We start from the raw sequence: 14,713 nt of genomic DNA on the forward strand, positions 1-14,713 counted from the left end.
CTTTTTTCAATGAACGATATGATCACTTGAACTGAACGACCGGCTGGTCCACAGACTAAAGACATGTTGTTGCAACGACTATTTTTGTTTTTTTTACGACCAATAATCCAGGATTCTGCACTTTATAGCCTACAGAACAGGAGTTCGATCTGCAACGAGTTCTCTCTGACTCACTTTGGAAGAAGATAAAAGATATTCGGCCGAGTTTTTCTGACAACTTTATTTAGTTCAATTGATTGATTGATTGATTCATTGATTGACTGATTGACTGATTGATTGCACATTCGTATTAAACAGAATGGGCAGTCCAGCTGTCCTGTAAGGAAGGCACAGGTCAAAGAAACTGCTAAGAATAAGAGGATATAAAACCACTAAAGACTTATAAAAGGTGTTTTCTGTGACTTGTCTTGGAGGAAAGGAAGGCTTTACGGAGGATTTAATTAAATACGTTCATGAATATTCATTCCTGAATACATTAAGGAGGATTTAATTACATGAATATTCATATAATCTTGTAGTCCTACAACAGTCAACAAGTGTGTTTTTGTGGGGAAACGGAGGTCATGTTGAACAGCAGCGGAGGCTACTCGCCCCAGCAGCTCATCACCGTGATGATGGACCTGGGCTTGGCCGGGGGAGGGCTCCCTCCGTGCGGCGGCGGGGCGGCGGAGCAGGACGGCGGCGCGGCCGGGGAGCAGGCTGCGGACGGCGGGGAGGCGGCGCTCAACATGTCGCTGAACTGCTGGCTTCAGCTGCTGTCCAGGGAGAGCTCCGTGGAGATGCACGGAGACAGCGCCAACCTGGCGGTACGTAGGGATTGTTTTTGATTGATTGGTTGATTGATTGATTTTTGACAGTTTGCGGAATTATACATTTCAAGTACAACTCAATAGAATAAAACTGTTAACTGTGAGTGGACGACACCATCAAGCATTACAATTGTTTACAAGAGGGTCCACCTGGTTCAGCCAGCCAGCCAGCCAGCCAGCCAGCCAGCCAGCCAGCCAGCCAGCCAGCCAGCCAGCCAGCCAGCCAGCCAGCCAGCCAGCCAGCCAGTCAGTCAGTCAGTCAGTCAGTCAGTCAGTCAGTCAGTCAGCCAGCCAGCCAGCCAGCCAGTCAGTCAGTCAGTCAGTGAGTCAGTCAGTGAGTCAGTCAGTCAGTCAGTCAGCCAGCCAGCCTTGCATGCGTCACACTTAACAGAACAAATTGTGATTTCAAACAAAAATATGCTTTCATACCAAATAATTGTGAATATGCGTGCGTGCGTGCGTGCGTGCGTGCGTGCGTGCGTGCGTGCGTGCTTGCATGCGTGTTTGCGTGCGTGCGTGCGTGCGTGCGTGCGTGCGTGCATGAGTGAGTGCGTGCGTGCGTGCGTGCGTGCTGGCATGAGTGTGCGTGCCATGCCTGCTGTTAGTAAAGGTCTCAGATTAATTAATTGATGCTGTTAATGAATTAATTAGCTACTGTCTGTTGTGACGTCAACTGACTTGCATGAGTATAAAGCCCAATTTATAGTTTGTGGTACGGAGGTGTCACGCGCCAAAAGATAACAGATATACTGTATAAGATGTGAGATTAACCGCCTCGTCTTACCTATGCAGTGTTGCCATGTCTGCTTATTACAAGTAACTTTGGGCTTATTTTTCTGTAAAGTTGCTTTTAAATATTGGTAGTTGATTTTTTGGAGGCTTTTTTCTAAAGTTTAGTTGCTTATTTGGGCTTGTTTCTAAAGTTTAGTTGCTTATTTGGGCTTGTTTCTAAAGTTTAGTTGCTTATTTGGGCTTGTTTCTAAAGTTTAGTTGCTTATTTGGGCTTGATTCAGAAGAGTTGTTGCATATTTGGCTTGTTTCTAAAGTGTAGCTAATATCGAGCACCAAAGTCCTGATGTCACTCGCTGAGTCGCTCATCCCCTGGTTCTAAAGTCCTGATGTCACTCGCTCATCCCCTGGTTCTAAAGTCCTGACGTCACTCGCTCATCCCCTGGTTCTAAAGTCCTGATGTCACTCGCTCATCCCCTGGTTCTAAAGTCCTGATGTCACTCGCTCATCCCCTGGTTCTAAAGTCCTGATGTCACTCGCTCATCCCCTGGTTCTAAAGTCATGACGACACTCGCTCATCCCCTGGTTCTAAAAGTCCTGACGTCACTCGCTCATCCCCTGGTTCTAAAGTCCTGACGTCACTCGCTCATCCCCTGGTTCTAAAGTCATGACGTCACTCGCTCATCCCCTGGTTCTAAAGTCCTTACGTCACTCGCTCATCCCCTGGTTTCTAAAGTCCTGATGTCACTTGCTCATCCCCTGGTTCTAAAGTCCTGACGTCACTCGCTCATCCCCTGGTTCTAAAGTCCTGATGTCACTCGCTCATCCCCTGGTTCTAAAGTCCTGATGTCACTCGCTCATCCCCTGGTTCTAAAGTCCTGATGTCACTCGCTCATCCCCTGGTTCCAAGGGGTTCGCAGAAGTAATTTATCAATGAAGAATAAACATGGGCTCATCTTAAAATCGTCTCATATAAGAATTGTGGTCCAAAAATCAGCCAACTGTCTCTACGATACTGTTGCGGAGGTGTCTCTGTATCGTTTGCGACAGTCAGTCACTTATATTTGATACAGTCTGTTTCTAGTGAAAATGTAACTATAATTCGGCAGCAGTAACATCAGCGTTTTCTCTCAGTCAGTGGATTCTTCATATCCATATGACGACCGGGATCATTTGGTTTCATTTTCAAACAGTTCTTATATGAAGCGATCTAAGATCCCTCTATGAAAGCGGTTCCCAAACTGTTTTGGTCGTGCACCCCCAATTTCCCCCTGACCTAGCTGACGCATAACCTGACTCCGCCAGATGGGGCAGCAGAGAGTACACTGGGTTCCGGGGAACCCAGTGTACTCTCTGCTGCCCAGTTTCATTTCAGGGAGAGTGACACACACACACACACGCACGCACGCACGCGCACGCACGCACGCGCGCACGCACGCACGCACGCACGCACGCACGCACGCACGCACGCACGCACGCACGCACGCACGCACGCACGCACGCACACACACACACACACACACACACAATCAAACAAAGACTGAAGCATTTCCAGCTGGTGTTGTCAGACACAGTGTTCCTGGTTAACAGCCTTCTGACACGTGGGGATTACGGGATGTTAGTTTGGTTAACTAAAGATACAACAGGATGTTAGTTTGGTTAACTAAAGATACAACAGGATGTTAGTTTGGTTAACTAAAGATACAACAGGATGTTAGTTTGGTTAACTAAAGATACAACAGGATGTTAGTTTGGTTAACTAAAGATACAACAGGATGTTAGTTTGGTTAACTAAAGATACAACAGGATGTTAGTTTGGTTAACTAAAGATACAACAGGATGTTAGTTTGGTTAAGTAAAGATACAACAGGATGTTAGTTTGGTTAACTAAAGATACAACAGCAAAGCATGGACACAGTGAGTGGTCTCTTGTCTCACACTCTGTGCATGTGTGAGGGGGGGGGGCAGCGGGGGGCTGGAATGGGGCTGGAACAACGCCTCGCCTCGTTGTGAGCTTGTAGATCTGCTATACATTTACCTGTGGAGTCGAGTTAAACCAAATTCCAAGTTATTTTCAGGGTGTGGTTATTACAAAATGATTATTTTGCGAAAGAAGAAAAAAAGTTTGGGAACCTGCACTGCCCTGGGGGTCCCGAACCAAACCCCCTCTGTTTGAAGACCCCTGGTCTCCATTCTGACTAATGGGAACCTGCACTGCCCTGGGGGTCCCAAAACGAACCCCCTCTGTTTGAAGACCCCTGGTCTCCATTCTGACTAATGGGAACCGGCACTGCCCTGGGGGTCCCAAAACGAACGCCCTCTGTTTGAAGACCCCTGGTCCATTCTGACTAATGGGAACCTGCGCTGCCCTGGGGGTCCCAAAACTAACCCCCTCTGTTTGAAGACCCCTGGTCTCCATTCTGACTAATGGGAACCGGCACTGCCCTGGGGGTCCCAAAACGAACCCCCTCTGTTTGAAGACCCCTGGTCTCCATTCTGACTAATGGGAACCGGCACTGCCCTGGGGGTCCCAAAACGAACGCCCTCTGTTTGAAGACCCCTGGTCTCCATTCTGACTAATGGGAACCGGCACTGCCCTGGGGGTCCCAAAACGAACGCCCTCTGTTTGAAGACCCCTGGTCTCCATTCTGACTAATGGGAACCGGCACTGCCCTGGGGGTCCCAAAACGAACGCCCTCTGTTTGAAGACCCCTGGTTGATTCGGTCAGTGGCGTGCACAGACATTTAGAGGGGCAGGTGGTGCTCAAGTGAAAAAAGGGCACCTTGTGCAGCGCGTGGAACCGGCCGGTTGCCTTAATAGTGTCAGATTTATAGATTTTGGGGCATACATAATATATTATGCTTTTTGTTATGAAGAATAGATCAATGTCACCATGTGGTCCACATACTGTACACTGTACAAAAAATACATAATTTTCCCCCCTTTTTTTCAAAAGGGCACATTGCTGTCCAGAGGGCAAGGGCAGGTGGTGCTCTAGCGCCCCCTAGTGTCTATCTGTGCACACCACTGCATTCGGTGACGTAAGCGCCCCCCTAGAGCTACTTCCGGGTCCCACTGTTTGTGTCGCCTTTGTGTCCCCATAGAGTTATACTGGGTCCCCATAGAGTTATACTGTGTCCCCATAGAGTTATACTGTGTCCCCATAGAGTCATACTGTGTCCCCATAGAGTTATACTGTGTCCCCATAGAGTCATACTGTGTCCCCATAGAGTTATACTGTGTCCCCATAGAGTTATACTGTGTCCCCATAGAGTTATACTGTGTCCCCATAGAGTTATACTGTGACGCTCCGTCAGACTAAATCTGAGACCGAAACAACCAAGTCTAATTTTTCCTTTCCTTGCAACAACAAAGCTGCTGCTCTCCAAAATCTGTCTGTGACAGGCCGTCTGCCCCACACTGGATACTATCTGTCTGTGACAGGCCGTCTGCCCCACACTGGATACTATCTGTCTGACAGGCCGTCTGCCCCACACTGGATACTATCTGTCTGACAGGCCGTCTGCCCCACACTGGATACTATCTGTCTGTGACAGGCCGTCTGCCCCACACTGGATACTATCTGTCTGACAGGCCGTCTGCCCCACACTGGATACTATCTGTCTGACAGGCCGTCTGCCCCACACTGGATACTATCTGTCTGTGACAGGCCGTCTGCCCCACACTGGATACTATCTGTCTGACAGGCCGTCTGCCCCACACTGGATACTATCTGTCTGACAGGCCGTCTGCCCCACACTGGATACTATCTGTCTGTGACAGGCCGTCTGCCCCACACTGGATACTATCTGTCTGTGACAGGCCGTCTGCCCCACACTGGATACTATCTGTCTGTGACAGGCCGTCTGCCCCACACTGGATACTATCTGTCTGTGACAGGCCGTCTGCCCCACACTGGATACTATCTGTCTGTGACAGGCCGTCTGCCCCACACTGGATACTATCTGTCTGTGACAGGCCGTCTGCCCCACACTGGATACTCGCCATTTTATTTCATTGTGTCAACTAAATCCTCCATTAGAGATTGTATTAATGCAAACTAGATTCAACGTACTCAACCCGGCACACATTCTAAATATGCCCCCGAAATATTGTACTGAGCAAATGGACTGTTACCACCTTTAATAATAATGATACAAATAGTCTTTGTTGTTTCTTTGTCATGGACACTTGTACAGAACATTTATAATTCTACTCGAGTTGGAAGCATTAAGACTCATTTTAACCCTCAATGGCTTCTTTTCTGAAAAAAACCCTGTTTATATTGTAAAAAGTTACACACGTTTAGATATTGCTATTTACAATGAGAAGCGGACGGGAGTTGGTGCCACTTGGACCCGGACGTAACGTAGGACTACAAAATGACCCGGACGTAATATATAGGACTACAAAATGACGTCGGACTTAAATGCAGAATTGTCTTGTTTTTTTTTAAATGTATTATTATTGTGTTTTTATTCTTGGTGGTCCAGATGCGTGTCCTCATCGCGCTGGTCTACCTGGTGGTGTGCGTCCTGGGCCTGGTGGGAAACCTGCTGGCGCTCTTCCTGCTGCACTCCCGCCACCACCACAGCCACCAGCGGGGCGGCGCCAGCGCTCACTCCTCCTCCATCGACTGCTTCGTGATGAGCCTGGCGCTCACCGACCTGCAGTTCGTGCTTACGCTGCCCTTCTGGGCCGTGGACACCGCGCTCGACTTCCGCTGGCCCTTCGGCCGCGTCATGTGCAAGGTGGGTGTAGGGGGTCCATTTGGACACGCAACATTTCTTTAAAGATGGAGTGCAGTGATTTATTTCCACCCTAAAACATGAAAAAACAAATATTCTTCCTTAAATAATAATACCTGATGTATAATTATTATATAAGGAGGAAGATTTTATTTTTTATTTTTTCAAAAAAGTGTACAGTATTTGTTAAAATGTCGTTTTGATGTGAACACACCAACCAATTCATTAAGTATGCCTGGTTTGCCTGGTGGGTGGTGATGGGTGGTGATCCACCTGAACTGAAGCCGCACCCACAGCTGTAGTTGTATGATAAAGGGGGAGGGGTTAGGGGGGGGGGGGGGGCTGATAGTGTGATGTCACTATATTACTGTTTTTCTTTTTTTCATTGGCACGTTTGACTGCATGTAAAGGTTTCAGTCTGAAATGTTTTAGTGTTAGTCTAGTTTTAGTCGACTGGATATTGTACGATTTTAGTCGACTAAATCTACAGTTGATTTAGTAGACTGAAATGTATTTTGGCGGACCTTAAGATGACGTCCTAATGGCTGTAGTGTTAGACTTGGTTGCATGCTGAAAATATACAAGCTCCCAATGCGCACCTCATTGTGAGCTTGTAGATCTGCTATTTTCAGCATTCAACCAAGCATATAATTGACTTGCATAATTGAAAATGTATAAGTATTGTGTAATTTAGCATTTAGCAACTTATCATTAAAAAAAAGTGAACACCAAAGGGCATTTTGTCTATATTTTCAGTTAGTTTTAGTTATTTTTCTAAACACACAATACAGTTTCAGTTAGTAAACGTTTATTTTTATTGTAGTTTTTATTTAGTTCAGTTAACACTTTGATTGCTGGAAGATCTCAACAGGCCTATTTGGATGTTGCTGCCATTTAACATTGCACAAAGGCCTTGTTCGGGGGCCCACAGTAAAATGTTCTCTTATAGCGAGAATCACACGCCTACATCAAAAGAAAGCTGAACTTGTCCACTTCAATTAAAAAAATACATTTTGATTTTACCATGTTCCATTCTGGAGATATTGACCTTTTTGCAACACCTGCATTTGCCTGGAAGTGGTTATCTTGAACAGCGAGCAGAGTTATGGATGGTTTAAAGTCAGAGACATTGACAGGCAGATATAAAATTGAACCCAATAAATATCCTATACATCCTATACACCGAATGAAAGCCCTGAATGTGTACTTTTACGAGGAAAAGAGTAAACATTGATCCCATGTACAGTTAGACAGTAATTGGTTATTGAATGCAGCTTGTGCCCACCAGATAACTTCAGAGAAGACATGGACGTGAACTCCTCAATATTCACAAAATAAGGCCTATAGCGACATATAAATACTATATACCGTATGAAACAGAAGACTCTCTGCTTTCATAAGAAAAAAACTTCTACTGTAGTAATAATAAAAATCACACCCATGTGAAGTGAGTGGTGCAACTCTGTCAGAGTTGCACCACTCACTTCACATGGGTGTGATTTTTATTATTGAGTTCGGGTCCATGTCTTCTCTGCAGTTATATCTGGTGGGCGCAATGTGCATCCACCCAGTATCCAATTTATGACAAACTGTACATGGGATCAATGTTTACTCTTTTCCTCGTAAAAGTACACATTCAGGGCTTTCATTCGATGTATAGGATGTATAGCATATTTATTGTGTTTATTGTTATATCTGCCTGTCAATGTCTGACTATAAACCTTCATAACTATGCTTTCTTTTTGATGATGATTGCCGCCTCGCCTAATCTATCTCACTGCTTTCATTGTTTTGATCGCAGTAACATTGGGGGGGGGGGGGGGGTCATGGGCACATTGGGCAGCAAAAGTCTTGATCCGTACGGCTATAAAAAGTCCCATTCCACCGTTCGGTTCAGAACTATAGTATAACGGCGAGACGCGTTGTCATCAGCTGATTTTGTTTTTCAAGCTAGTCTTGGGGAACATGCCTGGGCATGCTAGCCTGGCACGGCCAGACTCATAGCGAGGGTTCACTGATGTTTCCTCCGGGGAAGAATCTTCAGTGAATCCCCGCTATGAGGCTGGCCAAGCCAGGCTATGGGCATGCAGCTTGGGGGCGATGGAGGGGGAAAAAAGCGTCACCCGGCTGTGATGTCGACGAGAAGGAAAAAATGACTTCCACAGATGACAACACCACGGTTTAGGTCGCGGAAAAGTTCGTTATACATTACACCCGGGTCGATTACGTCCCCGACGCGTTCATTGCGGTCTTATCACTACAATTATAATGAATAAAAAAGCGTTACAATCACACGTCTGAGCGATCTCCGATTATGACGGCTCTGCATGGCGATACGTGATCCACCAACGGAACACTGTCTTGTCGTAGCGGGCCCCTCGATACTGTGGTTAGTTCGTAGTATTGTAGGCTCGGGGATCGTTTGGTCGCTACAGTATGAAGAAGGAAACATGCATCTGTCCATGTGTGTTGCAAATGTCCGAGCCGAGGTGGAAAGCCTGGTGAGGCGAGGTTTTCACACATCGGCATGGGCGCTTACACTGGCTTCTACACGTAAAGCGTGTTTTTTTTTTTCTGATCACGTGAGCGGGAATAAGCAGCAATGATAGGGCGATGGTTCTTCATTGTCCGGGTGGGTAAAAAGATGAATGAAAGTATGCTATAAAAAAGTGATTGAAACGTATTGATACGTGATCCGCACCCGACGTTTGATTAATTGATAACGTATTGATACGCGATCCGCGTTGGGAGTGTTAACGGTGTTAACCCATTTAGACCTGCTTTTTCTCAATAGCTAAAGTATAACATAATGCTTAAAACACCAACAGGGGTTCCCGCCCAGAATTGGAAAAACAAATTAAATGCTATATTCTTGTGTTGTTATTTCCCCGTGCGTGGGCGTGGCCACAGATCGTCAGCTCCGTGACGGCGCTCAACATGTACGCCAGCGTGTTCTTCCTGACGGCCATGAGCGTGGCGCGCTACCGCACGCTGGCGTCCTCGCTGCGCATGGCGGGCGCCGGCCCGGCGGCCGCGGCCAGCCGCGCCCGCTGGGCCAGCCTGGCCATCTGGAGCGTGTCGCTGGTCGCCACGCTGCCGCACGCCATCTACTCTACCACCGTACAGGTCAGTACACATAGTCTACTCCAGGGGGGTCCGGGGACCCCCAGAGGTCCTTGAGGGAGGTCCAAGGGGTCCCTAGCTAAATGATAGTTTGGAACCAAATGGACCCTTATGGGTCTGTACAAATCTGTACACTCTCAGAGTTAAATTAACATTGATTTGGGAGATACTAAAGTAAAGTAGATACTCAAGTAAAGATAGATACTCAAGTAAAGATAGATACTCAAGTAAAGATGCCTCAAAATCGTACTTATAAGTACAGCACTTGGGTAAATGTACTTAGTATAGGCTACTTTACACCACTGGCCACAAGTAGCCTAATGAAAGTACACACACGCAAACGCACGCACGCACGCACGCACGCACGCACGCACGCACGCACGCACGCACGCACGCACGCACGCACGCGTACACACACACACACACACACACACACACACACACACACACACACACACACACACACACACACACACACACACACACACACACACACCGAGGAATGGATTAAACCCCTGCGTGGGCCCCTGGGCGATGATGATCTTTTGGCGAATATTTTAGCTCTCCTGACCCTCCACCCCCCCCCCCCCGTTTTAAGGTTTTAAGGCATGTGAGCATCAAGGAAAGCAGCAGATATTTAACCTTACAGGATTTAAAGTAGGCTACAGTATACGTGCAACGCGTTGTGAGCTTGTAGATCTGCTATCTTTGGCGAACGTTTTCCAATTAAGTGGTGAAGGTAAACAGAAGTGGCACTTTAAGTTTCAACCCATTAAGACCTGAGGCAGATTTTAAAGAGCGCCTTCTAAAACCTATCGTAAGGTTTCCAAAAACATTCAAATTCTTATAAAAAAAAAATATATATTTATATGGTGGTGTTTATATATTTATAACACCATCATATTGTTTGTCACATTAAAGGAGCATTCAGTGATTTGGGTGATTTGGGTTATTTGACTTGTTACCGGTGCACATGCACCTGCTCTACAGTGGGGGGAGGATTATCCAAAAAGTAAAATAAATAAATAAATAAAAGTGATTTGAATTAAGTGAAATCACTGAAGATACCTTTAAATCGTGACACGTGGTGTTGTTCCTCACGGTGTCCACCAGGTGTCAGCGGACGACGAGCTGTGTCTGGTGCGTTTCCCGGCCTCGGGCGGCTGGGACCCGCAGGTTCTGCTGGGGCTGTACCAGAGCCAGAAGGTCCTGCTGGGCTTCCTGCTCCCCCTAGTGGTCATCAGCGTGTGTTACCTCCTGCTGCTGCGCTTCATCCTGAGCCGCCGCGCCGTGTGCAGCGTGGTGTCCGCTAGCGCCACGGCCACGCCCCCTCAGCCCAAGTCCGAGTGCGAGATGGGACGGCACCGCCGGCGCTCCAAGGTACCGTGTTACAGCGGGGTGTTCCATATGTGCTCCCCAGCTCGTATTTTTATTGATTGATTGATTGATTGATCGATTGAATAAAACAAATCTAACTCTTATCTGTCCCCCCCCCCTCCCTCCCCCCTCCCTCCCGTGCAGGTGACGCGCTCGGTCACGGTGGTGGTGCTCTCCTTCTTCCTGTGCTGGCTGCCCAATCAGGCGCTGACGCTGTGGGGTGTGCTCATCAAGCTGGACGTGGCGCCGTTCACCGCGGCCTTCTACAACGCGCAGGCGTACGCCTTCCCGCTGAGCGTGTGTCTGGCGCACACCAACAGCGTCCTGAACCCCGTGCTCTACTGCCTCATCCGCCAGGAGTACCGCCGCGGCCTCAAGGAGCTGCTGCTGCGCGTGTCGCGCTCCGCGCGCCGCCTCATGCTAGCTGGCGGGAAGACCACCACCGCCGGGGGGCGTGGCCGCCGGGGGGCCGAGGTGGTGCCCGTGGCGACCTCCACCGGGGGGCAGTGTTGAGGTTGTGCCCGTGGCGACCTCCACCGGGGGGCAGTGTTGAGGTGGTGCCCGTGGCGACCTCCACCGGGGGGCAGTGTTGAGGTGGTGCCCGTGGCGACCTCCACCGGGGGGCAGTGTTGAGGTGGTGCCCGTGGCGACCTCCACCGGGGGGCAGTGTTGAGGTGGTGCCCGTGGCGACCTCCACCGGGGGGCAGTGTTGAGGTGGTGCCCGTGGCGACCTCCACCGGGGGGCAGTGTTGAGGTGGTGCCCGTGGCGACCTCCACCGGGGGGCAGTGTTGAGTTGAGTTGAGTTTGTGACTGTCCGACTAGAACAATGGTTCCCAAACCTTTCTTGTAGGCGGTCCTCCTAGCATGAGGCGGCGCGCTCCGCGCGCCGCCTCATGCTAGCTGGCGGGAGGACGACCGCCGCCAGGGGGGGGGGGGGGGGGGGGGTGTTTGGGGGGCCGAGGTGGATGGAGTTACAGACCCCACTATCATTCAGCTGGGGACCCCCTGGAACTCCCTCAAGGACCCCTGGGGACCCCCTGGAACTCCCTCAAGGACCCCTGGGGACCTCCTGGAACTCCCTCAAGGACCCCTGGGGACCCCCTGGAACTCCCTCAAGGACCCCCGGGGACCTCCTGGAACTCCCTCAAGGACCCCTGGGGACCCCCTGGAACTCCCTCAAGGACCCCTGGGGACCCCCTGGAACTCCCTCAAGGACCCCTGGGGACCCCCTGGAACTCCCTCAAGGACCCCTGGGGACCTCCTGGAACTCCCTCAAGGACCCCTGGGGACCCCCTGGAACTCCCTCAAGGACCCCTGGGGGTCCCCTGGAACTCCCTCAAGGACCCCTGGGGACCTCCTGGAACTCCCTCAAGGACCCCTGGGGGTCCCCTGGAACTCCCTCAAGGACCCCTGGGGACCCCCTGGAACTCCCTCAAGGACCCCTGGGGACCTCCTGGAACTCCCTCAAGGACCCCTGGGGACCCCCTGGAACTCCCTCATGGACCCCTGGGGACCCCCTGGAACTCCCTCAAGGACCCCTGGGGACCTCCTGGAACTCCCTCAAGGACCCCTGGGGACCTCCTGGAACTCCCTCAAGGACCCCTGGGGACCCCCTGGAACTCCCTCAAGGACCCCTGGGGACCCCCTGGAACTCCCTCAAGGACCCCTGGGGACCACCTGGAACTCCCTCAAGGACCCCTGGGGACCCCCTGGAACTCCCTCAAGGACCCCTGGGGACCTCCTGGAACTCCCTCAAGGACCCCTGGGGACCCCCTGGAACTCCCTCAAGGACCCCTGGGGACCCCCTGGAACTCCCTCAAGGACACCTGGGGACCCCCTGGAACTCCCTCAAGGACCCCTGGGGACCCCCTGGAACTCCCTCAAGGACCCCTGGGGACCCCCTGGAACTCCCTCAAGGACCCCTGGGGACCTCCTGGAACTCCCTCAAGGACCCCTGGGGACCTCCTGGAACTCCCTCAAGGACCCCTGGGGACCCCCTGGAACTCCCTCAAGGACCCCTGGGGACCCCCTGGAACTCCCTCAAGGACCCCTGGGGACCCCCTGGAACTCCCTCAAGGACCCCTGGGGACCCCCTGGAACTCCCTCAAGGACCCCTGGGGACCTCCTGGAACTCCCTCAAGGACCCCTGGGGACCCCCTGGAACTCCCTCAAGGACCCCTGGGGACCCCCTGGAACTCCCTCATGGACCCCTGGGGACCCCCTGGAACTCCCTCAAGGACCCCTGGGGACCTCCTGGAACTCCCTCAAGGACCCCTGGGGACCCCCTGGAACTCCCTCAAGGACCCCTGGGGACCCCCTGGAACTCCCTCAAGGACCCCTGGGGACCTCCTGGAACTCCCTCAAGGACCCCTGGGGACCCCCTGGAACTCCCTCAAGGACCCCTGGGGACCTCCTGGAACTCCCTCAAGGACCCCTGGGGACCTCCTGGAACTCCCTCAAGGACCCCTGGGGACCCCCTGGAACTCCCTCATGGACCCACCCCTGGGGACCCCCTGGAACTCCCTCATGGACCCACCCCTGGGGACCCCCTGGAACCCCTGGGGACCCCCTGGAACTCCCTCAAGGACCCCACTTTGGGAACCACTGGACTAGAAATCTATACGACGAAGAATGTCTGCCGTCGACTACCTTTTTTCAACAGGACTGAAACGATGAAAACTAAGCTACGGTGACTAAAACTATGGTGACTAAAACTATGGTGACTAAAACTATGGTGACTAAAACTATGGTGACTAAAACTGAGACTGAATGTATTGACGATGTTGTTGTTGTTGACAAATATAAACTAGACTGTAGTGTTACGGGACGACGAGTATAGAGAAGAGATCCAGTAGAACTAAATGACAAGTCATTTTATGTTTGGTTGCACTCGGGTGTTCAGCTCGGAAAACAGCAGATCTACAAGCTCACAATGCGTCGTGCTGCGACGTGTTGTGAGCTTGTAGATCTGCTATTTTCATCATGCGACCCAGGTGTAAAACCAGCCATCACGGCCCCCGCCAAAATACTTTTTTTTGGTCGACAAAATCAACTGTAGATCGACTGAAACCTTATATTTGGTAGAATATAAGACTAGACTGAACTGACTCAAATACGCACGCACGCACGCACGCACGCACGCACGCACGCACGCACGCACGCACGCACGCACGCACGCACGCACGCACGCACGCACGCACGCACGCACGCACGCACGCACACACACACACACCGATGGTGGGGGAAACCATGCAAGGCACCAACCTGCACATCGGGAGCAATTAGCAATTAGTCTCGCTCAAGGACACTAACTCTGGGGGAGCCCCCGGGGATCGAACCGGGAACCTGCCTGGGAACCATCGGCCACGTCTACCGCTGAACCACATCCCGATTGTCTTTACAATAATGGCTGCTGTGCATCACGAGAGCACCATGTGTTTATTAGGGATGGGGCGACATTTACACGGTACGATTATCCTGGCAAAAATAATCAGCCATGTCGCAATAATCAAGATATGCTTAACCTATTTTGACCTGGGAACGATTCTACGAAATGTCTTCTAAATCATGACAGTTTTCTGAAAAACTCTATATGTTTCCATTCTCAAACATTTTCATGTCAAGGACCCCCAAGATTATATGTAATTGGCCGCCGACCCCCATCGGAAAATATGTTGTTCCAGGGACCCCCCCCCCCCCCCCCCCCCAGAAGCAAAGATTTGAGTTAAAAACTTTAGCAGACCTACAAGCTCGCTATGAGCTTGTAGATCTGCTATTTTTCAACAGCTACAGCATAACATAATGCTTAAAACACCAAAAGGGGTTCCCGCCCATTATGGTAACCACCATGGCATCTCTATTCTGGGGGGAATGTTCGGCAAACAACAGCCGATCTCCAATGAAGACAGAAGTACTGTATACTGTA

General features: G+C 50.6%; 1 protein-coding gene across 1 annotated transcript; it reads left to right on the plus strand.

Moving 5' to 3' along the window:
* Positions 1-554: 554 nt before the first annotated feature.
* On the plus strand, positions 555-11,398 carry LOC306920929 (relaxin-3 receptor 1-like). Its single transcript, XM_079497919.1, has 5 exons — positions 555-806; positions 6,033-6,290; positions 9,198-9,413; positions 10,524-10,790; positions 10,932-11,398. The coding sequence occupies exons 1-5, from the start codon at positions 564-566 to the stop codon at positions 11,298-11,300; spliced, it is 1,353 nt and encodes a 450-aa protein (XP_079354045.1). The 5' UTR covers positions 555-563; the 3' UTR covers positions 11,301-11,398.
* Positions 11,399-14,713: the final 3,315 nt, after the last annotated feature.

Source organism: Electrona antarctica, assembly GCF_951216825.1.
Source record: "Electrona antarctica genome assembly, chromosome: 1".
In the NCBI taxonomy this organism is placed as follows: domain Eukaryota; kingdom Metazoa; phylum Chordata; class Actinopteri; order Myctophiformes; family Myctophidae; genus Electrona; species Electrona antarctica.

Coding starts and splice junctions, on each gene's coding strand:
- LOC306920929 (XM_079497919.1), top strand. CDS start 564: ATGTTGAACAGCAGCGGAGGCTACTCGCCCCAGCAGCTCATCACCGTG. Junction 807..6,032: donor GAGACAGCGCCAACCTGGCG/GTACGTAGGGAT, acceptor TTGGTGGTCCAG/ATGCGTGTCCTCATCGCGCT. Junction 6,291..9,197: donor TCGGCCGCGTCATGTGCAAG/GTGGGTGTAGGG, acceptor GCGTGGCCACAG/ATCGTCAGCTCCGTGACGGC.